This window comes from Gymnodraco acuticeps, unplaced genomic scaffold, assembly GCF_902827175.1.
Source record: "Gymnodraco acuticeps unplaced genomic scaffold, fGymAcu1.1, whole genome shotgun sequence".
Lineage (NCBI taxonomy): Eukaryota > Metazoa > Chordata > Actinopteri > Perciformes > Bathydraconidae > Gymnodraco > Gymnodraco acuticeps.
The window spans coordinates 4387286-4409757 of record NW_022990673.1 but is presented as its reverse complement, the minus strand read 5'-3'; the positions used below and the strand labels follow the sequence as shown (position 1 = coordinate 4409757).

Sequence of the window (22472 nt, the reverse complement as noted above, 5' to 3'; positions counted from 1 at the left end):
AATATACTTGGGCGGGGTGGTGGCAGCGGGCGGGGGGGCTGCGCAAAAAAAAAAAAAAAGTTTTCATTTTGTATAATCATTTTGTATAATCATTTTGTATAATCATTTTGTATAATCATTTTGCGTAAAGATGGCACTCAAGGGCACACTAGTGGTGGTGTTCCTGGCGGGATTTGAACTCACAGCCTTCCGATCTTCAGCCCACCTCACTATCCATTAGATCAATCACTACCCTCTCAAATGGAAATATGTGTTTACATAAATGGTGACCACACCGTTTGAGACCCACTGAGAACTTAAACTAAGTTAACTATCTAAACACTCAGAGAGTCCTTTACCTCACCTGAGCTGAGGTTATCCCGAGCTTGAATGACACACAGAGACCAATCAAGGGCTTTGATTTATGATCTCTATGACAGTGGCCATGTTGGCAGGCCACATCATGTATTGTAGACAGCCAGTCACCCTGTGTGAGGCAGGCCACTTAACGAGGCGAGATCAGAGCAAGGGAGCGAGGGATCATTGTCCACAAGTTAATCGATCGCAGATGGCGTCGTGGTCACAGACGAATAAAAAAAAAAAAATACAAAAAAAACTTATTAAAAAAAAAAGGGTCGCGAAATATACTTGGGCGGCCGTTAATATACCTGGGCGGCCCGCCCAAGTATAGTCTATGTGTGGGAAACCCTGAAAATGCATTCAAGAGTCGAAAGATTTACATCCTATTTGTAACCTGCTGGGACAAAACCCAGGGAGGCTTGATTAAAGTTACATAGTCTGCCTCCAGTCATTAAACAAACACTTTTACTCTGTGTATCATAGCCCACGGGCACAAAATGTACCCTAAGATGTCAGATTACCTCTAAAGAAGAAATGTCTCCTTGAAAAAATGTTCTTATTATTTCATAGAAAGAATAGCTTGGGCTCTTGTTCTTACTAAGAGTATAAGAGAGTGACAGATATGTGTGCTGCACAGATGGTATGGGATACACCTGTGACCAATAGGTACAACAAATGGACAACAAAAGACATTGTCGGATTTGCTATATGGATGGCTTAATGATCAGGGAAATAAGTGACACAACAAGTTATTGGATAATACTGTAATATGGTAAAGTCAGATAGAAATCTCAAATAAAAGCAAAAAAAGACTCGCTCACTTTTTGTCCTGATCCATTTATATAAAAACCTGTCTGAAAATGAACTGATCAGATTTTGGCCACTTTGTGATGTCATAACGATTTTCTGTGTAACCATTAGCCAATAACCAACCACCAAGGTAACCCCCCCACCTTATCACCTGAATCTCCTCCTAGAGCACCATTGTGTTCTTTTTAACCAAGTATCTCTCAGAGGGGCGTGGGGAGTGGCTCCTTATTTTCATCTAAAGTAACACTTCAGAGACATGTTTTGTATATATCTGAGACCTATCATATATTGATGAAAAACAGTATAATAGGTGACCTTTAAATATTGCACCCACCCATCAAAGAGCATGGCACTTATACTGTAGGTGGAGAAAACTGAAATCCAACATTAATTGATAATGGAAAATAGGATTGAAAATAATTGAAATTATCTTTTATTACCAATTAATATACACTAGGGGTGTAACGGTACACGAAACGAAATTTTGAGGTTACAGGCGGAACGTCTTGGATACTCTCTGGAGTACATTTTTTATACGGGGTAGAGAGGCTGTGTTGAAGGAGGCACGTCAGGAGGTTGCTCGCAAGCCCGTATAAAGCCCGTACCGAAATTATTCGGTACGGGCCCTTCGGTTCGGTACACGTGTGTACCGAACGAATATAACGTTAAACGTAAAATATTGAGAACGTGAACAACTTTTTGTAAGTAATTTCAGGTGCTGCGTCGTAATTTGCTCACATTGGGTTTAACGCGTCATAGTCATTTAATTGGACGAGAGGCATGCTATGAGAGCTGACCACAGGGATGCATTCAAATGTAGTCAGTAATTTGAGGAACTGTCGAAATGGCGAACGCAGATAAAGTTGAGCTCGAAAATCCTCCAGCATCATTGAAGTCTCCGGTTTGGGAACATTTTGGTTTCGCAGTTACGTATAAGGATGACGGACCGGACAGGTGGACCGAACCAAAGCTGTTTGTCGGCATTGTTCAACTAAAATTGGTTACGCGGCTGGCAATACATCAAACTTGCACACTCTTGAAAAGGCATCACCCGAACGTGAATATCACCGGTACCAAAAGAAAAAAGACTGAAGTGCAAACCCAACTCCCACTAGCATTTAAGCCTCCACCACTCGCAGAAAGTTCAGACCGAGCCAACGCTATTACAAACGCCAAATATCCTTATGTTTCCATGTTAGCGAAGCGCTACCTGGCTGTATCTGCTACCTCTGTCCCTAGCGAGAGGGTTTTCTCCACAGCAGGAGACATTATTAGTGCCAGCAGATCTGCCCTTTCGGCAAGCAATGTGGACAAGTACATTTTTCTTTTAAAAAACACGAAAATACAATGACAAGCAAGTCCTAATGTAAAACTGTCTGCTTAGGTACTAGTACAGTACAGTTAAAATACAGATTATTTCAGTTCATCGAAATGCTGCACCTTAATGTTTATTTTATTATATTTTGTATTTATTTGAGTGATTGTTCACAGGTTAATAATAAAAAAAAAATTCAAATTTATTTTTTATGTTTTGTGATAATTTTTTCTGCTGTACCGAAAACGTACCGAACCGAACCGTGACCTAAAAACCGAGGTACATACCGAACCGAAATGTTTGTGAACCATTACACCCCTAATATACACACACGTAACAAGAACAACACTCATGCTTGGACAAGCGCCTGTTCAGCACAACAAATACATACCTTTTACAATGAGGTTGAGGAGCTTTGGTCGTGGGTTGCGCTCACTCTGAATGGAGCATGTGTACTGGCCGTCGTCAGAAACATCCACTTTCTGTATCTGAAGGCTGTGTACTCATGTTTGTCTCCAACGCTGGACACAATGGACACACGTGGGTCCACAGACCACTTGTCGTTTCCTGCGAATATGATGCTTGAGCGGTTCAGCCAGGCTCCTTTAGAGATCCCATCCAATAGGTAGCACCTAGAGGGACAAGAGACACTTCAGTTAGATCTGGAGAAAGGCTCTGAAACACCACTGAGGAAAGAAGATGTGTTTCTTGCTGACTAAAGACTATTTTATCCATTAGAGACGTTATGTCTCTCGATAGTAAATATTCTCTCAGGCCTCAGCAGACTATTTTCGCAGTTAAACATAATTGTGTGTGTTCTGAGATTTGAACTACAAACAAAACCTGAAGATGCTTTCCTTATATTGATTTTGTAATGCAAAAACAGGATATGGACCAAGGGAAGTATCACATTTTAGTGAAAGGCAGAAATGTGTAATGTACCAGTCAGAGCATCATAAAAGACAGACATTTCAGCACCTCAATGTGACTCAACCAAGCTGCGTTAAGATTCGTTTTGACTCCAGACTAAAATAGCCAGAGCTATGACTAATAGCTGTGCATAAATATGGGTTCTTGTTGCTGGTGGACCTTTGAAACGGGCAAATAAATATGGTGATAGTCGGCTTCTTTTTCCTTAATTCCTTTTATGTCCAGGTCATTGAAAGGTCTCGTTCAGCAGACATAGATATCTGTATGCAAGAACTTGATTTAGAGTGCTTCATGGCTTCAAAATGTTTGAGATTTATATATATTTTTTTATAAATGTTTTCCTCTCAATCATTAATAACATTTCCTGCATCCAACCCTGTGAAATATAATGTAAGAAACCACTTAGAAAGGAACTGTTTAGCTCCACTCTCACTAGCACTGTAATGGGGATGTTCACCTTTCCGAGCTTTGAAAAGCTTGGTTCTTAAGTGAAGTAAGTGAGTATGATCTTTGACCTGTGACTGTTAAAAGGGCATCAATGCATCAGGAATAGAGTGATCACTCAAAAATAATATGCAGTATGTAGAGGAAACTTCTGTGTAGCATGCAGTGGAGTCACCGACTCAGGAAGGAGACACGGGAAGAGTCGGAGCTTTGATGTCAAACCACTGTGATTTATTTGGAGTTGGTACCAGAGTATTCACATCACAAATCCAAGAGTCAGAGGTTCTGACTCCACGGTAGAGTTGCCACGTCAATTCTGGAGAGCCTCTCTCTTGCCAGCCCATCTAACTGGTTTCGCAGAGAGTAAACAACATATTTGAGGAGATAGCCTAAACAGTGTGGGAACACAGAGCTACTTGCCTCGGACACTTATGACCTCGAAGATTTCACCTTGGAGTCCACAAATACAGAGAAGGAAGTGTCCCAGTGTACCCACAACACAGACCATCTGTATCCCAGTATTGACCGGTCACAGAATGGGAACAATAACATTATTGGCTAAGCCGCCTGTGTCCTTAAAGAAGGTAAACAGACATCGAGGTTTGTCCTGTATGTTACTAATTGGCGTCTTATGATAATTATTTCCACAACACAGTATAGAAGGTGAAGAAAAAAGAGGACACAGCTAGGTGCAAAGTAATGAAAATACCGATTGGTTACATGGTACAACTATGGGTTTTTCTACACAATTCCAATTCCTCACTATATACAATTGATGTATGGTTATTAACCACAAAGGCATTGTAAAGTCCTTTACCCTATGCATGCTTCATGTTGGGAATATTTGCTCTGGGTCTCTGCTTGGAGGTTTTTGACCTCCCATGGTATGTACAACATTGTGAGCCCCCACCAAGGTGGCTTGGTAAAGCGTCTTTGGGTTCAAGAAAAGCGCTATAGAAATATAATGTATTATTATTATTATTATTGGTTATAACTGATGCTGTTTGAGGTGGGATATACTATTTATAAAGCTGATGTGTCTACAATGTAAAGTTAGTTAAAGTTTATGTTATGACTTTGTCCATGCTTATGAACTTATCTGGTATCAGAATGTTTTATACTCAAGTATGGGCTGTTACGATCTCAGGCACTTAGGATGTTGGACCCAATTGCAGACAGGGAGACAGAGGTAAAGTATTGGTAAGATACTTTATTTTTCCAAAAAACACGATGAACAAAAGAAGGTCACTAACTAATCTCAGGATGAGATGACAAAAAATGAGACCAAAAGGAAAATCGCTCACGTAGTGAGGAACAAAACTATTCTTGAGCATTAAAGAGCATAGACCTGACCATGGCAAGAGACAATACGAACTGACACTGAACACTGGGAGACAGGGGAATTTAAACACAGGGTAACTAGACACAGGTGGGAACAATCAGGGGCGGGGCTGACACTGATGAGCACAGGAGACACACAAGGAGTGACGGGTGAAAACAATCAGGAAATTAGACACACCAGGGAACTAACGACAGACATGAAAACACAGGGAAAAGAGACCAGACAATATACAGGGAGGAAAACATGACAAGGAGAATGGAAAAACACCCACACCTAGACACGTGACATGACATAATAATCCTGACAGAACCCCCACCTCAAGGGACGGATACTAGACGTCCCTAAACAACACAAACAAAAAATCCAAAAGGTCCAGCAGGGTGGGTGGAGGGGGTCCGGAGGACGGGCCTTGACTGACAGCCCAGGTCACGGCAGAGGACCAGGAAGGGGTCTCGGGCGGACGGCCCGGGGGTAAGGCAGAGACCATGGATGGGGTCTCGGGCGGACGGCCCGGGGGCAAGGCAGAGTTCAAAAAGGGGAACTCGGGCGGACGGCCCGGGGCAAGGCAGAGTTCGAGGAGGGGGTCTCTGGCGCACGGCCCGGGGGCAAGGCAGAGTTCGAGGAGGGGCGAAGACCACAGCTCTCAGGGGACCGGGCAGGAGCCGGTGTTGACCGGACAGGAACCGGAGCCGGTGGGACAGGTGTCGGCAAGATCCCCCACGGAAGAGGACAAGGAGTTGGCAGGACCCCCGGCGAGACAGGTGATGTCGAGGCCTCCAACGAAACAGGACATGGGGTTGGCAGGGCCCCCGGCAGGAGAGTAGTCGGCGGGACCCCCAACGGGACAGGACACGACACAGGGCCGGCAGGACCCCCGGCAGGAGAGCAGTCGGCGGGACCTCCAACGGCACAGGACATAGGTTTGGCAGGACCCCCGGCAGAAGAGTAGTCGGCGGGGCCTCCAACGGCACAGGACACAGGGCTGGCAGGACCCCCGGCAGAAGAGTAGTCGGCGGGGCCTCCAACGGCACAGGACATGGGGTTGGCAGGACCCCCGGCAGAAGAGTAGTCGGCGGGGCCTCCAACGGCACAGGACACAGGGTTGGCAGGACCCCCGGCAGAAGAGTAGTCGGCGGGGCCTCCAACGGGACAGGACACAGGGTTGGCAGGACCCCCGGCAGGAGAGTAGTCGGCGGGGCCTCCAACGGCACAGGACATAGAGTTGAAAGGACCCCCAGCGGAACCTCCAACGACACTTGAGTAGGGACTTGAGTGGGAACTCGAGAGGAAACTTGAGAGGTGACTTGAGAGGAATCTCGAGAGGGAACTTGATCGGAGACTCGAGAGGTGACTTGAGAGGGAACTCGAGAGGTGACTTGAGAGGGGACTCGAGAGAGGGCTTGAGAGGGAACTCGAGAGAGGGCTTGAGAGGGAACTCGAGAGGTGACTCGAGAGGTGACTCGAGAGTTGACTCGAGAGGGGCCTTGAGAGTCGACTCGAGAGGGAACTCGAGAGGTGACTCGAGAGGTGACTCGAGAGGGGCCTTGAGAGTTGACTCGAGAGGGAAGTCGAGAGGGGACTTGAGAGGGAAGTCGAGAGGGGACTTGTGTCGGTCGGTACGCCGACAGGACACGGGGAGCTGGCGTCGGCTGGAGAGCCAGCAGGAGACGAGGTGCTGGAGTCGGCCGGTACGCCGACAGGACACAGGGAGCTGGCGTCGGCCGGAGAGCCAGCAGGAGACGAGGTGCTGGAGTCGGCCGGTATGCCGACAGGACTCGGGGATCTGGCGTCGGCCGATGAGTCAACAGGTGACGAGGAGCTGGAGTCGGGACCATGACTGCTGGGGCCGGTACTTGAGACGGAACCATGGCTGGAACTGGGGCCGGAACCATGGCTGTATGGGCCATCTCTGGTGCAGGGACCATGGCTGCATGGGCCGATTCTGGAGCCGGAAACATGGCTGTAAGGTCCGGTTCTGGAGCAGGGACCATGGCTGCTGAGGCCGGCACTGGAGCCGGAACCATGGCTGCTGGGCAAGGAACCGGAACACGGATCCATGGCTGTGTGGGATGGTACTGGAGCACGGTACCATGGCTATGTGGGATGGTACTGGAGCACGGAACCATGGCTGCTGGGTCCGGCACTGGAGCCGGAACCATGGCTGTTGGGGACGGAGCAGAAGCCTGGACCCTGGCTGTGTAAGCCAGGTAATGGAGTATGGACGCAAAGCTGCGTGGGCCGGTACTGGTGCACAGATCCATGGCCTTGTAGGCCGGTTCTGGAGTCGGAACTGGGGCTGGAACCCTGGCCTTGCGTCTCTTAGGAGTCTTTTGGAAGCTTCGTGGACCTCCAAACGCCAGACCAGACCCCAAGAAAGGGTCAGAACATGAAGACTGGCACTCAGGGCTACGTGAGAAAACCCTAAGCCACTCGGGCAACAAGCTCCAGAGCCAGGGCTTGCGAGCAACCTCCTGACATGCCTCCTTCAACGCAGCCTCTCTACCCCGTATAAAAAATGTACTCCAGAGAGTATCCAAGACGTTCCGCCTGTAACCTCAAAAGGGCTGAGTCTGCTGGGTCCATAATGGTCAGTTCGTTCTGTTACGATCTCAGGCACTTAGGATGTTGGACCCAATTGCAGACAGGGAGACAGAGGTAAAGTATTGGTAAGATACTTTATTTTTCCAAAAAACACAATGAACAAAAGAAGGTCACTAACTAATCTCAGGATGAGATGACAAAAAATGAGACCAAAAGGAAAATCGCTCACGTAGTGAGGAACAAAACTATTCTTGAGCATTAAAGAGCATAGACCTGACCATGGCAAGAGACAATACGAACTGACACTGAACACTGGGAGACAGGGGAATTTAACTAGACACAGGTGGGAACAATCAGGGGCGGGGCTGACACTGATGAGCACAGGAGACACACAAGGAGTGACAGGTGAAAACAATCAGGAAATTAGACACACCAGGGAACTAACGACAGACATGAAAACACAGGGAAAAGAGACCAGACAATATACAGGGAGGAAAACATGACAAGGAGAACGGAAAAACACCCACACCTAGACATAGACACGTGACATGACATAATAATCCTGACATGGGCAACTGGGTTTCATTGAGTAATTACTTCATTCAACTTATTGTAGAGCAGTTTTCCACATAAGCTTTTCAATGTTGCTCAATAGAAAGTACAAACCTTCAGTTTAGCCACAGATAATCAAACATCTCTCAATAGGCTGTATTTTAGGACCAGACTGCGATTCCGCTGTGACCATTACCATGCCTTATGCAGTTTAATTTCGAAAGCTTATTGCACAGACAAAGGTTCAGTCAATTGTACAACATGTTTTTGCTTTGGTCATGTTTTTATGAAGATAGTAGTTTTACTCATCATTCCAAAAACCCGTTTGGCCTGAGGAAATCACATCATAGTCTGTGACAAACTGTAATAATGAATAGGAAAAGACGCAATGAAGTTTGTCTCTTTAGCTGTAGTCAACATGCCATGCAGTACGCCAGCACCAGAAGTAAAGCCACCGAGGAAATCAGTTTGGCACCAACCACAAAGCTCTTTGCCCGCCATGCCAAGAAAATGTCTGTCAGGAAAGCGAGTGGAGGACAATAGTTTAGTACAGGCTCTCTAAGAAAAAGCACTGCCCGAGAGGAATTGTTAAAACCAAGTGGCAAACTATGGAGAATGGATGGTAATACAAACCACACAAGAGGGAAGTCCAGATCATCTGGAAAGTCTGATTGGGCCTTGCTTTGTCCATTGACCCCCTGAGCCAAGTTTTACCTAGCCCTTAAGCAGCAAAGTGCAAATGTAGCTCTAATACTATTTAAAACTTGACCTATGTTAAAATTAGGGATGTCCCGATCACCTTTTTTTGCTCCCGATCCGATTCCGATCATTTGATTTTGACAATATGCCGATACTGATTTTTCCCGATCCGATCTTTATGCAATGCATTAAGAGAAAAAAAAGGTAGCAGATAACGGCTGGTCATCTAACGCAATGAATTCAGCTATCTTGGCTGTTATTTTTTTGGCCTTTTCACTGTTCTGGGGCAGTTTCTCTTTCCTTTTAAAAGTCTCTGAAAGTGTTGGTTGTTTCAGTGCCGTTACCTGAGTGGCCGCTGTGTACTCGTCGTGTTGTTGTTGGTGTTTGTTTCTCAGGTGGCGTATTAGATTGGTCGTGTTGAACGTAGCTCTGTTCTTTCCACCACGCGGAACCTCCGCCTTGCAAACATTGCATCTGGCTGTTACACTGCCTTCGCTTTCAATTTTATAATACTTCCAAACTCCTGACATTTTCTCTGTCCCGACTCCCGAGTCACCAGCTGAACGTAGCCTCTTGTTAGCTTACTGCTACTATTAGACACTGCGCCCACTCTGTTGCCAGATTTGAGAGAAATAAGCAACCAGGTCTGAAAACAAGCCCAAAAGAAGCAACACATACATGATGTTGTGTAATTTTAAACCAAAACTAAGTCCTCAGGATGACTTTAAGACGTGAACATGGTCATTTTTGTTTTGTAACATTAAATTTAAAAAAAAAATATTTTATATAAAAAAATTAAAAAATTAAAAAAAATTCCCGATCCCCGATTTTTTTCTCCCGATTCCGATCTTTTGAAAATCACGTGATCGGCTCCGATCCCCGATCACGTGATCGGATCGGGACATCTCTAGTTAAACGGTATTAAAATACCAAAAATCCAAATAATTTAAGATTATTTTTCTACCTATTAGAGACACAGCTTTGAATTGTAGCGAGGCTTGCAACCTATCTACCTCAACAATCAAAGCCCTCCAGTGGTTTATAATTAAACACACTCCAGTGGGACCGCTGAGAATTACTAAAGGCCTGAACACTAATGCACAATGCACCTGCTCAGCCCTCAACCACTGATGGGAACAACTTGGGCTCTCATCATTAGATCCTTGTAAAAACAGGGTAACTTTATAAAACGCTTTTTATTTGGTGTTGATTCCTCTGTTTTGTCACCTTAAAATTCCATTTCATAATCAACTGTCACTACATATAGGCTTGAAAGGCCGCTGTTACAAATGTGAACTCCTTTAAAAAGGGTATTTACGGCTGATAAAAGTATCAAAATGTCTTAAGCCATTGTCCTGCAGCATATATTGTTATAATAGAAGCCGACAACAGCTGCCGTCTGTGAAGAAGGACACACCTTTAGCAGCCACCTTCCAAGGATAGATGTGAGATTAACAAAGCCGTATGGCAAGAGGACATTTCAGCCTGCCAGCATCTTCACTCGGATTCTTGACATTCTTGATGATTCTGTCCTTTATTTTCTTTCCCTGTTTTGCAGTTTGCTTATCACTGCTGAGTGTCTTTGCACTCTCCCTCCGAAAATTATTATTGTTATCTCGTGGTCCTTGTAATCTCACACCATGTCTTACAGATGCCTGTATCTATACACCCCCATACAAAGTGTTGTGACAAAACAGACCATTTTTATAAGAGCATATTCTTTAAGATGTGTTGTTTACTAAAGCAGATCTTTATTTCCAGATATCTTAGGGACTACATTGGAACCCATCAGAATGAATTTGACAACCCTTATTGGTGGATAAAGGCAAAAAACGATGGCTACAGAAGACATTTATATTCAGCCGTTTTGTAATTGAATTGCAGTTGTTATTGTCACTGGACTTAGGCCTGTCGCGATAATCAATTCATTGACTTATCGTACGATAAATAAAAATGAACTCGATAACTTTTCTGACCTCGATAAATTGCCGTTTACATGCGTGTTTGTTTACATAAGGATGTGACCAGCATTTTAGCCAGGCGCGCTGTGGCTGCCGGCAAGGATTCTAGTGATTCAAATGCTTTGTTTTTTAAGACCTTTCAAATAGTGGGCTTCTGTCTTCAATATCTTTAAGAGGAACAAATCTTAACAACTAATTAACTTAAGCGTAACAAACATGATTAATCCTGTAGTAAAAGCTTGGGAATAAAAAGGAAATTCATGTTATCAGCCAGGTCTAATTTCTGCATAATTTCCCTTGTTCATCCCCTCAGATAGGCATAGCAGCAAAAAACTGCAAACACATAATATGGGCTTTGCTTTCATCAAGCCCCTTTTCTTTCGGAGCCACCAGGATACAGACTTCCCATGGTTTAAAACAAAGCTGAGGTAATTATTCCAGACTCTGAGCATCTAGTCTGAAGCAGCTTTGACATCTAAAACATGCACTAATTGATACTTTTCTTATCCCTGCTTCTGACGAGCGACTGCAAACAGGCTCATTACATGCAATTTTTTAGGGGGATTTTGGCTCACAAATAACAGAGTTCAATTCAAACCCCAGTGATTACGCACAATGTGCAGAAAAAGGAAACTGATAAGCCTACCTCACATGAATGGAACATGGTGACAAATCATTAATTACAGTATGGCAGCTGGTAAGAGAAGCAGATTGTAATCCGTTTAGCCAAACTCATTCAAGCTTTTTGATCACATGCCATAATTAACACTGGGGCATCATTCTGACCCAGATTCTTATTTGCTCTATACAATTGTTTACTAGATTCCTCAACTGTAAACATCCTTCCTGGCACCAGCTCCATAGATTCCGCCTTGGAAACATATTCCAATGTTTCACAGTCTAGTAGTTCGCATTCAGCAGATTTTTTCCTCGACATTTGGCAGAAGCAACGGCTACACTTCTGGATGAGTCCCTCTGTATTCTGAGATGTGTTATTTATTATGTAAGAGTTATATAATAAATAAACAAGACGTTTATACTGCAAGCCATGCAGACCTTAATGTAAGCTCCCTATTATCACTGTTTTTCCTGACTCAAGTCAAAAGGGAAACAGCATGTTGGCCTCCAAGCTGTACCTTTGTTCCAAAAAATACATGTTTTAGGACACATTTTCTTTGTGATTAAATAGAACTTAAAAAATATTTGTATTTACATGTGTGTGTAAATGATGTACTATCGAAACTCTAAAAAATGTATATATATTTTTTTTGTTCTTTTTTTCTTGTGGGAGCCCCACCTAAAGCTACATTTATCTGGCAAAGAAGTTACAATAATCCGAAACGTTGGATAATTTTAATAAAGGGAAAAGTTAATTAAACAGGAGAACAACAGTGCTGATGGTGCATTACACTACAAGCGAGATACAGGAGAAAAAAACTGAAAAAATCCCACTTCCAATCACATCTTGTCTGAATCAAAAAGAGCCACACTCGACACTCAAATCTATCAAAACGGTCAGCCCTGTATCGTATCTGTCCTACCGCATTTTCAATGACACTTAATCACTGCAGTATAAATGGAGCTTTAGCCAGCGAGAAGACCACCTGGAATATTTCAGTCAGTGTTGAACTCAAGTGCGTCAGAAAATAAGTGGTGCACAGTTTCATTGTGGTGGAACATCTGCTTAAAGACAATGCTTTTGTGTTTCTGTTAATAGCAGCAACTACCCTACCAGCTTGAATAAAGAAAAGTGTTTTGAAGGGTATAATGAGAGAGATACACTGCCATTAAAATCTCAGAGCAAAAGCTTTTTAATAGTCAAGTCGGGGAGGGATGTTTGAATCAATTTTAGCAGTTTCACACATAGGAGAGAGAGGAGGTGATGACTGTACCTGCAATGTAAGCTCGGAAACCTTTACAACGACTCAGTGCCCTCAGCAGAGCTCAACTGTTCAATGAATCCTCAAATGAATGAAAATGCATTTCACACTGACTGACTGGATGTTGAAGCACTAGTGAAAGGAGGCTAGGTGTGATCCGTGTGTGAAAATTCCAAGTCTCTTCAGCTGTGAAGTCAGAGAGATCGTGTCTTTTTTTAGATTGTTACGGTATTATGCTGTATAGTTACAATAAAGAATATCAAGAAATATGGAACTAAGACTGCTCAAAAGGCAGTATACAGGGCTGCAACTAACACATTTTCTTCTTTAATTATATTCTCAATAAATAAATCGATTATTATTTGAATGATTCATGAAATCCCAAGACCAATTACATGCCTTTTTATCGTGGATATGTAAAGCTTTTAAACGTTAAGTCTAGACTAGACAACATCTGTTGAATCAAAACACGGCATGGGGCTTCTCCAAGAGAGGCACTGTTATGTTATAACATTGACTGGAGCAATACTGTTTTTATAAGAATTGTTGCACATTCATTTTATTTTTATTCAATCGTTTAATCAACTGATAATGAATACAAATAAATGACCAGACAGAAAAATAATACTTTTTGCAACACATTAAGCTTGCTATTCTGGTTGTAGAAAATGGCACATTCAGCTCCTTCATACTGTATGGGAAACTTCTAATCCAGTTCATGTCATCCGTGCAGCTATCTGAAGGCAGCAGAACTGAAATGTTGAAAATCTGCAGGTTTGAGATGTGCCCTACTAGAGCACTCTGCCATTACGCATGACGTCCACTCACAGACAACATGAGTTCCCAGAGAAGCCGATTCTTAATTTATTGAGCTGTGATCATCTGTCCCTGCCATTGGCTCAGTTTTCCTATCAGCAATGAGAAGAAAAATGTGATTTGTATTCACCATGCCCTTTTGCACTCTGCACGTTGATGCACATACATGAACCAAAGAGCAGGTGAGCAGACCTAGACCTACCACTCTGTCATTGCACTTGCAGGATTCAAATAAATTCATTTTTTAGGGAAAGTAAAAATCGAAAACTATCTTTTTGTCTTTGTTCCAAGAATGTCCAATACATTGGTAATTTTATTATTTATTAGGTGTAGCTTTTGTGTCTCCCTTCTTACCTTAAACATACATGCAGGTTTGTGTCTAGCAGTGTGTTTTAGGGGTGGGGTGTTGAATTGTTGCAGAGAATGAGGACATACTGTAGTGCTTTGCAACAAAGGTACAGAGCACCAGGCTCTTAATCCCTAATATAATCCTGTCGACTGTGGCCGGAGGGACACATCTGAAGCCTTCCAGCTATAATCCACGCTGACCCAATGCTGAAACTAACACCTAACATCACAGGCACAGCAAACAGTATAACAACTGCCTCATAGCTGATACAAAACTACAAAATACAACTTGAAGTGTGGAGACTCTAAAGTTTATCTTTTTTTTTTTTTTTTTTTCATTCAACTGAGATGGAGCCTTTGACTGAGGGAGCAGCGAGATATTGTCAGATAACCAGACTACATCTCAAATGGACTGGATACTATAACAAACTCTGTACAGCCTCACCTTGTCCCCCACCCCCCCTTTGGCTCCCCTCAAGGTGCACTTGCCCTCTTCCCTTCTAGAGCACACATATGAAATGGCCTGTTGTTTCAGTCTAAAAGCAGCTGAGTCAAAGCAATGTAACTTGTTAAAAATGATATCTCCTGTGTGAACAATTACAAATGGATATTCTTTCTTCCACCCCTCACATCTGCAAGATCACACAAGATGTTTATTTCAAATTTGAGCAAAAATCAAAACCAGTCTTACAGCAGAACTAATTCATGTACAAAAAAGCTGCAGACGAGTAATCTCTGGATTAATTCACATTATTGAATTTTGTCCATGGATCGACATTTACTAAATTAATTCAAATTTCAGTGAAGAAGAATAATTTTGGCTAAAAAATTATTGTTGAATAAATAGTTGAGAACTGGAATTCTGAGAGGATAAAGAGAAGACTTTGCTGAGGCACAATGGGCTATTGAACCACAGAATAAGTACAATTGAATCACAATATATTAAATAAAGATAAATATGAATATTATTTCACAAAGTGTACTCAAACAACTATGACTAACGTTTATTTTTCATAAATGCACACGTCTTAAAAGGATCCAAACAAAGGTAAGGAGAACATAGCCTGAACAGATTTACTGGTGAACAGTTCTCATTTGAACTTGCTGTAGCATGACTCACATTGATAAACACAGAGGAGATGAATGACTGTATTTTTTTCATAAAATAGAAATATGCTGCAGGCTTAAGACATATTTTTAAATTCATTTTAGTTACCTCCTGGCATTCCGCAGTGCAAGGCAGGCACAGTATGACTTATTGCATATTACACTCTTGTGTACCAAGCTTTTCACATTTCAGAAAGGCATTTAGAAATGCTTCAAAAGTTATCTGAAGAGTCTTTCGGCAACTGAATGACAGCTGGCTAAACAATGTGGTCAACAAACCACTCATCGTCCAGGTAAAGTTAGGAGGGAGTGTTAACATTGAGCTTTAAGAGCATTCTTCTTTCAGTAGTAATCGACTTGAATCATTAACTGAGGCTAACGCGTCCCTGAAGTGTGAAAAAATAGCTGCTATTGAAACTACACTTACCCGTGCAATTAAGGGACTTTAACCTTGTGTTAAGTTCACACTGGAAAAAGTGCGTGGGGGTGGATTAGGCAAATGAAGCCGCCGACGTCACTTGTTCTTCTTCTGCTTTGGGTTTACTGGCAGGCCGCAAACCACTTCACTGCCGCCCAAAGTCCCCGGCCGGAAGTCCCCGGAGTTGGGGACTGGCTTCAGTAGAAGCTGCTGGGACTCCCAGCAGCTTCTACTGAAGCCTTCCGAGTAAATCGCCAGAACGCCGACACCTCCTCATCTCCACCGCTCCCATGTTTTATTTTGTGTTGCCATAAATTAGTCTCTCTGCGTTTCTGCGCTGGGCTAATGCTAATGCTAGTGCTAATGCGAGGATAATAAAATGGCGGCTTCACAAAACTTTTTGGGAGTTTTGCGGGGCGTGGTTTGCAATCCGCCCAGCCAATCAGAAATATAGCTCTTTTCTCACAAAAGAGCCGCTCGAAAGTCCCTGCTAGAGAGCAGGGACTTTCGTGGGGGTAAAAAGTAGGGATGCACCGAATATTCGGCCACCGAAAATTATCGGCCGAAAATGGTTTAAAAGGCCCTTTCGGCCGAAAGGGTTTTAGCACCGAAAAAATATCACCGAATGTCAGAACAGGCTTACGTTGGTAACCTAACGTGTTGTTGTGATGACGTAATAAAGACGCGGCGACCATGCTCGCGGCTGGCTCACAGGGGGGGGACATTGACCGTTGTCATCGAGATTGCCCTGAGCCTTTAACAAATCGTATTAAATAATCTGATGACAGACTGTAAACAGAATAGCTGAAATTTTAACAAACTAAATAACTCAGTTTCCTCTAATCATTAACCCATGTTTGTATCATGTAGTTAACTCCGTGTGTTGCTGCTAGCATACATAACACCTGACGTGGAAACGTTACTCGTGATGGAGCTACAGAGCTGCTAGAAAGACGGTCGAACCCGGTACATTCCTCCGTCTGCATGCGGTGCACTTTTGCTAAATGTTTAGACAAATTGCTCGTGCTTACATGCTAAACTCTTATTGCACTTATGGTAACAAGTATTCTCCACATCGAGACGGGTAAAGTTTAACCACACCTCGGAGCGCGTTCTCTCCGCCATCTCCGCAGTGTGTTGCTGCATGTAGCAGCTGCGTGTGTGTAAACTGCCCCGCCCCCTCGCACACAGACGGGGGAGAGATCTCGTCTGATCGAAAATACATCATAGACGCATTTGTTGTCTTTGCATATTAGAAACGAGTTGGCGACACTAAGACTGCGATATAATGTTTTTTAGCAATAATACATGACATATATAAATGTACTGTATGCATTCAAAAGTGCTGAATAAATGTTTTATGGACCCATAATAGTGATTATTATTTAAGTTAAGTTTTGCCATAATCATGTCTATTTCCATAATCAGGTAGCTGAACAACATTGGTAAAAAATGTATACATTATATATATATATTTCTATTAATCATTTTTCGGCCTTTCGGCATTCGGTTTTTGGCCAACTGTTTCCTATTTTCGGTATCGGTTTCGGCCAAGAATTTCCCATTCGGTGCACCCCTAGTAAAAAGGTTCACATGAACAAATTTTAGTACCGGCTCTTTTTGGTGTGAACGCGATAAAAGAGTTCACATGAACTAAGTTCACATGAACCTTTGTGGGAAAAGTACCGCAGTGTGAATGCGCCTACTCTTGTTAAAAAGCTCTGTGGGTTAAGCCTGTATGCATCACTAACTTGAATGGGGCTTATTCATCTGCTAACTAAAAACTACACTGATGTGTACCCTAATGTGTCTGTCAGGTAAGGAAAATGTATCTTCCATTTAAATTATTTTGTCCGTCAAAACTGATCGTTCAGTTGATGTATTGTTGTAGCAGAAAGAGGGACTGAAAACTAAGCAAACACTTGGGGGACATGATTTATAACTTATAGGAAAGTTATAAATCATGTCCCACAAAGAGGCACATCCATGACACTCAACTGCTGTCCGCCAATAAAACAGTGAGAGGCATTCACAGCAACACGCTTTTGTATTTTTCCCCATCAATGCTTGTAATGACTTACTGGCATTTGACATTGACCATGAATGAATGAGAGTCTGTGTAACTGTTTCCATATGTAAAGCAGTGACGGGATATTATACGCAATAACTGGGATGGAGAGGAGAATATGACATATTACTGCATTTCTGCTGTGTATTAAAGACTCAAGAGAGCAAACTGAGACAAGCAGTGGGTGGTTGACATCTTGAGACGAGCACACATGGAGTTTGGAGTTCTAAAATATTGCCTGGGCCATGGGAGGCTTTTAATTATGCTGCATTTCATTTAAAATATGGTATAATGTGTGGGCAAAATAATATTCGAATAAGAGCCATAAAAGGCTAGAAAAAAGTTTTTTAAAAAATGTTTCTAATGATGTAGATATATCTTTAACCTTTGGACTGCACAACCAACTGTCCAAAACAAAGTTGTCAACAATTAAGCTAGAACCAGAGAAAAAGTTAGTTATGATAATTGCCAACTAATATTTTGTTCATCAATTACAGTAATCAACTAATTAACTAATAATGTCAGTTCTAAATTAATCAATGAGCAAGAAAGCCCTTTAGTGGCACCATGGTAACCCACATCCTAACATTCATAAAGGGGAAACACATTCAGGATATCTCTCCAGTCTCCAGGAAATATTTTATCAATCTCTGGCGGAAGCATCTGTATCCACAGGCCACCGATAAAGTGTACAGAGTGATGTCAATATGTTACGGAAGTAAACAAAGGAGTCCAGTGGAGATGGGGGGGGAGAAACTCTCTCTGGCATGATCTTTGGGATTTTAGCCTATGCAAAACAAACTTTATTCCAGACTACAAGGGAAAACCCCAAAAAGAATAATATGGCCTGTTTTAAAAAAACAAACATGATTGCTATGTTTTTAACTGATATGCTAAATAGTTTGAAAGACAAACGCAATAATTCGGTCAAAGAATTCCCTCCAAAATATATTTGTTTAGCTTTTTAGGACATGTTTTAGAGGATTTAAAACGTTCACACAATCCTTCGGAGGATTGCTGTTTTCGTGTGATGTAGTGGTTCTAGTGACATTTCTGAACACGGAACGCATTTTTTAGCATCTGCTTTCCCAAATCTTGCCACCCGTTCTGAGGTAGACTATTTGCTCTGCGTACTTCTGTGACCGTTTCTGAGCTGGCAGGGACTCCCCTGAACAGCCCAGCAGGGACATCTGCCTCCCACCACCATCTGCGCCCAGGTCTTCCTAATCCCTCACTCTCTGTCAACCTTCTTCTCTCTGCTTTCTCACTCTTGCTCTCTAACTTCAAGCATGTATCACACAGCGGAAAGATCCAATATAGTCCTCAATCTATGAAGACAGCTGAAGAGTTTCCCATCACTTATAAATAGGGCTGGGTATCGTTTGAATTTCCACGATTCTGATTCCGATTCCGATTCCACTTTTCGATTCCGGTTCTTAACGGTTCTCAATTCCGATTCTTTGAGGGGTAAAAATACATGCTTCTTCCACCAAAAAAATTAAATGTATTCGAGAAACTTTTACACAGGTTAGACATTAATCAGTCTGTTTATATTCACTGCTATGTAACTGTAACCTGAGAACCACTGAAGCTACAACAGTGCAACAGTCCAACTTTTAAAGGAACCCCCCCCCCCATTTAAAAACAGTTCTTGTTGAGAAAAACAAGCATATCTGCCTTCTCAGGCATACCGGGAAGAAATGTTTGAACATTTTAAAGTAAAATGCTTAAATCTGGTGCACTTTAAGCAGAATTACTAGAGACTAGATCTAGGGGGTACAACTCTAAACACCCATATGAAAAAGATCGGTTTACATTTTAATAATTAAATAAGTAGCCTATGTGAACATAACCAATAACCTACCATAGCCAATAACAAATACATGTAACGTATTTTATTTTTGTTGTTCATTCATATCTTATTTTACTATTTTATTTATGCATATGTTTTTATCTCTCCAGTTTAAAACGATATGTCTGGTTTACTGTCCTATAGTATACATTGGAATGATTTCAAACCTGTTTTATCCCAATAATTATAAAGGAGTGCCTTGGAAATATGTGTTTACATAAATTGTGATCAAAACGTTTGAGACCCACTGAGATAACTTAGACTAAAGTGAACTATCTTAACACTCAGAGTCCTTTACCTCACTGAGCCTCTCAGTCTGACTGGAGAGGACTCTCCCTCCACATCATTGTAGAAACATCTTCTTCTTCCGTTAGAGCAGCTAGCACCAGATGCTAATAACAACAGCGCCCTCCCTTTCTCCCTCGCTCGCTCCCACGCACACTCGCACTTTGGCTGTGAGCTGTGGGTGCCAGATAAGCCAACATCCCCCATTTCCATCACTTACAGCGCCCATCGTACAGGGCAAATGAAAAGTGTAACCGGGATGAAAAGGGTGTTACATTTACTTAATTATGAATGTTGTTACATCAAGGCCGAAAATTAGGATGAGCCCCAACGGTCAAAACAAATTTTCCCTCCCAGAGCTGTCAGCGCAGCGCCTCCACAGATCTGGTGCCCTAGGCTAACATGGTTACGCTGTAGGAAGACTAGGTACAACGCTACATTTCCCGCCCCGCTGCAGTCATACAGTAGGCTACGGAGAGCGGCGAGAAACATTTCCTCAGGCATCGAAAAGCGGAACCGAAATTCACATTTCTAAATGATGCCGTTGGAATCGAAATGTTGGTACCCAACCCTACTTATAAATGACAGCTGTACTTCATAGCACAAAAAGTGGGTCGACATTCCGTGGCTTCTCAAGAGCACGATGTTTTATTGAGGGGAGAAGAAGATGTGATCTATGTTGAGTGTAGAAAAAGTTACCAGAGACAAGAAACAAAAACAGCCAAAATGATTTTGTGATTGATTAATAAAGGTTATAAAGGGTTTTTTTCTTCTAAATTGACTGATTGTTATTCAGGTCCACTCCTCTACCTCATTTGTTTGTGCTTTGAAGTGTGTGTGTGAGGTGATTCCTTTCATCAGTATGTGCCTAGTTGGGTATTCTGCTGCCGAACAGTTTACCTTCACCACTCACCGCCCAAGTGGCAGGTCAGGCTTTGCAGTGCGCCAGGGAGAGCGAGGGAAGTGAAGTCGGAGGGATAGGTCAATGCTGGGTGTGGGATGGAGTCACTTTTCCTCCTGTGTGCCTGGGGTTTACAGATGATTTTACAGTGCTCTCCAACAGATCTTAAACTGCAATATAAATCAGACACTGACCTGGTCCAATACTTCTATTTTACTAGATAATACAGCTGTACAGTTCATCCTGTATACATTAAAGTATTTCTAATCAATAATGTATGCGCATGGCAATTGAATGGGGACTGAACATTGTTCTGAAAGGCCATTTTTCGAAAGCCCAATGTCCAAAAAAGCAAAATCTGACTAAGCCCATTTGTCCTAAAACGTGCTATCCGAAAAAACAAATGTCTATTGTTTCTAAAAGCGGCCATTGATCTAAAATTACACTCTCTTCCTGCTAAAAACTGAAGCATTGTGGTTTCCGTACGGGACCATAATGCCACTATGGCAAAAGTCAAGTCATGGCATACTCTAAGTCTATATTTCCATCGGACTTTCACTACAATTTCACTCCTCATGTTTGATCATTTCATCTGAATGTTACCTGTTTGAAATAATTTGTATCGTCTGTTCAGTGTTTAAGATGTATTGTACCAACTTCTTTCCTCAGTAAGACCCGCCTTCTCACTATTAAAGACAACATGATATCCTGTGAAAAGTGTTCCCATTCTGTGTCTACATTGTACGATTAGTTGCAGAGGGAACATTGTTTGGTCAATCTGGCACTGTTTGGAATAGAAGTAGCAGTTTTCAAGAAACAGATTGATGGCACTGCATACAGTCACTGGTCACCAAGCCAACACTGGCATCTCTACAAACAATAACAGCTGAGGTGTAACAGTGTCTAAGCCTTTTTAACACACATACAACATTTGCCATAGAATGGATGCCAAACAGCCTACAACTGACAGAAAGCTTAACTAATGTTGGTGCAATGTTGTAACGATTACAGATTGTCTTGAATGTAGTGCCATATGAGGTTATTGAGTTAGTGGCATATATAACATATTTAGATACTAGTGAAAACGCTCCATTATGGGGTAAAATATAAAGTTGTGCACCAGTGGAAATTCTGATGTCTCCATTAAAATCATAGTCATTGGTAAATACATCTTTGGATGCTATATTTCTATGTTGAATTGTATCATATTCATTCTCATTCCAGAACTGCCAACAATTCCAGGTTTCATCTATGCTCACTATTTCTTGACCATACAAACTTAGTCTTATTATAAACCGACTCTGTAACAACAAAAATAAACATACTTTATGTGCCAACAGAGATGCATTTGGTCACGAAAAGTATTGGCTTACATTCGTTGTCGACATATATTTGGATTTATAAAACGGACAAGTCAAATCAAGCAATCTGATTGGTTCTTAGTCGTGATATAATGAGCGTATTTCACGGGTAGAATTGTAGTTACTTTTCACAAGTCATGTATCCCTCTGCGTCTGAGAAAAGCTACAACCGTTACAACTCTTACATTACGTCTGTTACGAAACTAACTAACTAACAAAGCTTAAGATGGAAACATTTAACTTTGACCTCCGGGGTGGTCTTACTATGGAGGAGTGGATTGAGCAGTGCCTATCTCCAGAGAGAAAAGCACATAAACGACGACATGCAGAGCTGCGTGAAGAGCAGGTAGACCAACTGGAAAAGTACCACCATTCAAAAGCTTTCTGATGCGGGTCTTGAAACAAAGCAGAGAAATTATGACCGTTAGTGGCCACAGGTGCGAAAGCACTCTCCAGAGCTAATGGAAGCCGAATCTCGGGGACCGGAGAAAGTGGAGCAATAT

General features: G+C 42.3%; 1 protein-coding gene across 1 annotated transcript in view; it reads right to left on the bottom strand.

Annotated features, from left to right (window-relative positions):
• negr1 (neuronal growth regulator 1) overlaps positions 1–22472 on the bottom strand; it is a 169223-nt gene that overhangs the window by 115954 nt on the left and 30797 nt on the right. The window contains 2 exon segments of the mRNA XM_034229797.1: positions 2856–2961; positions 2964–3096. Coding sequence (XP_034085688.1) covers positions 2856–2961; positions 2964–3096 — 239 coding nt within the window.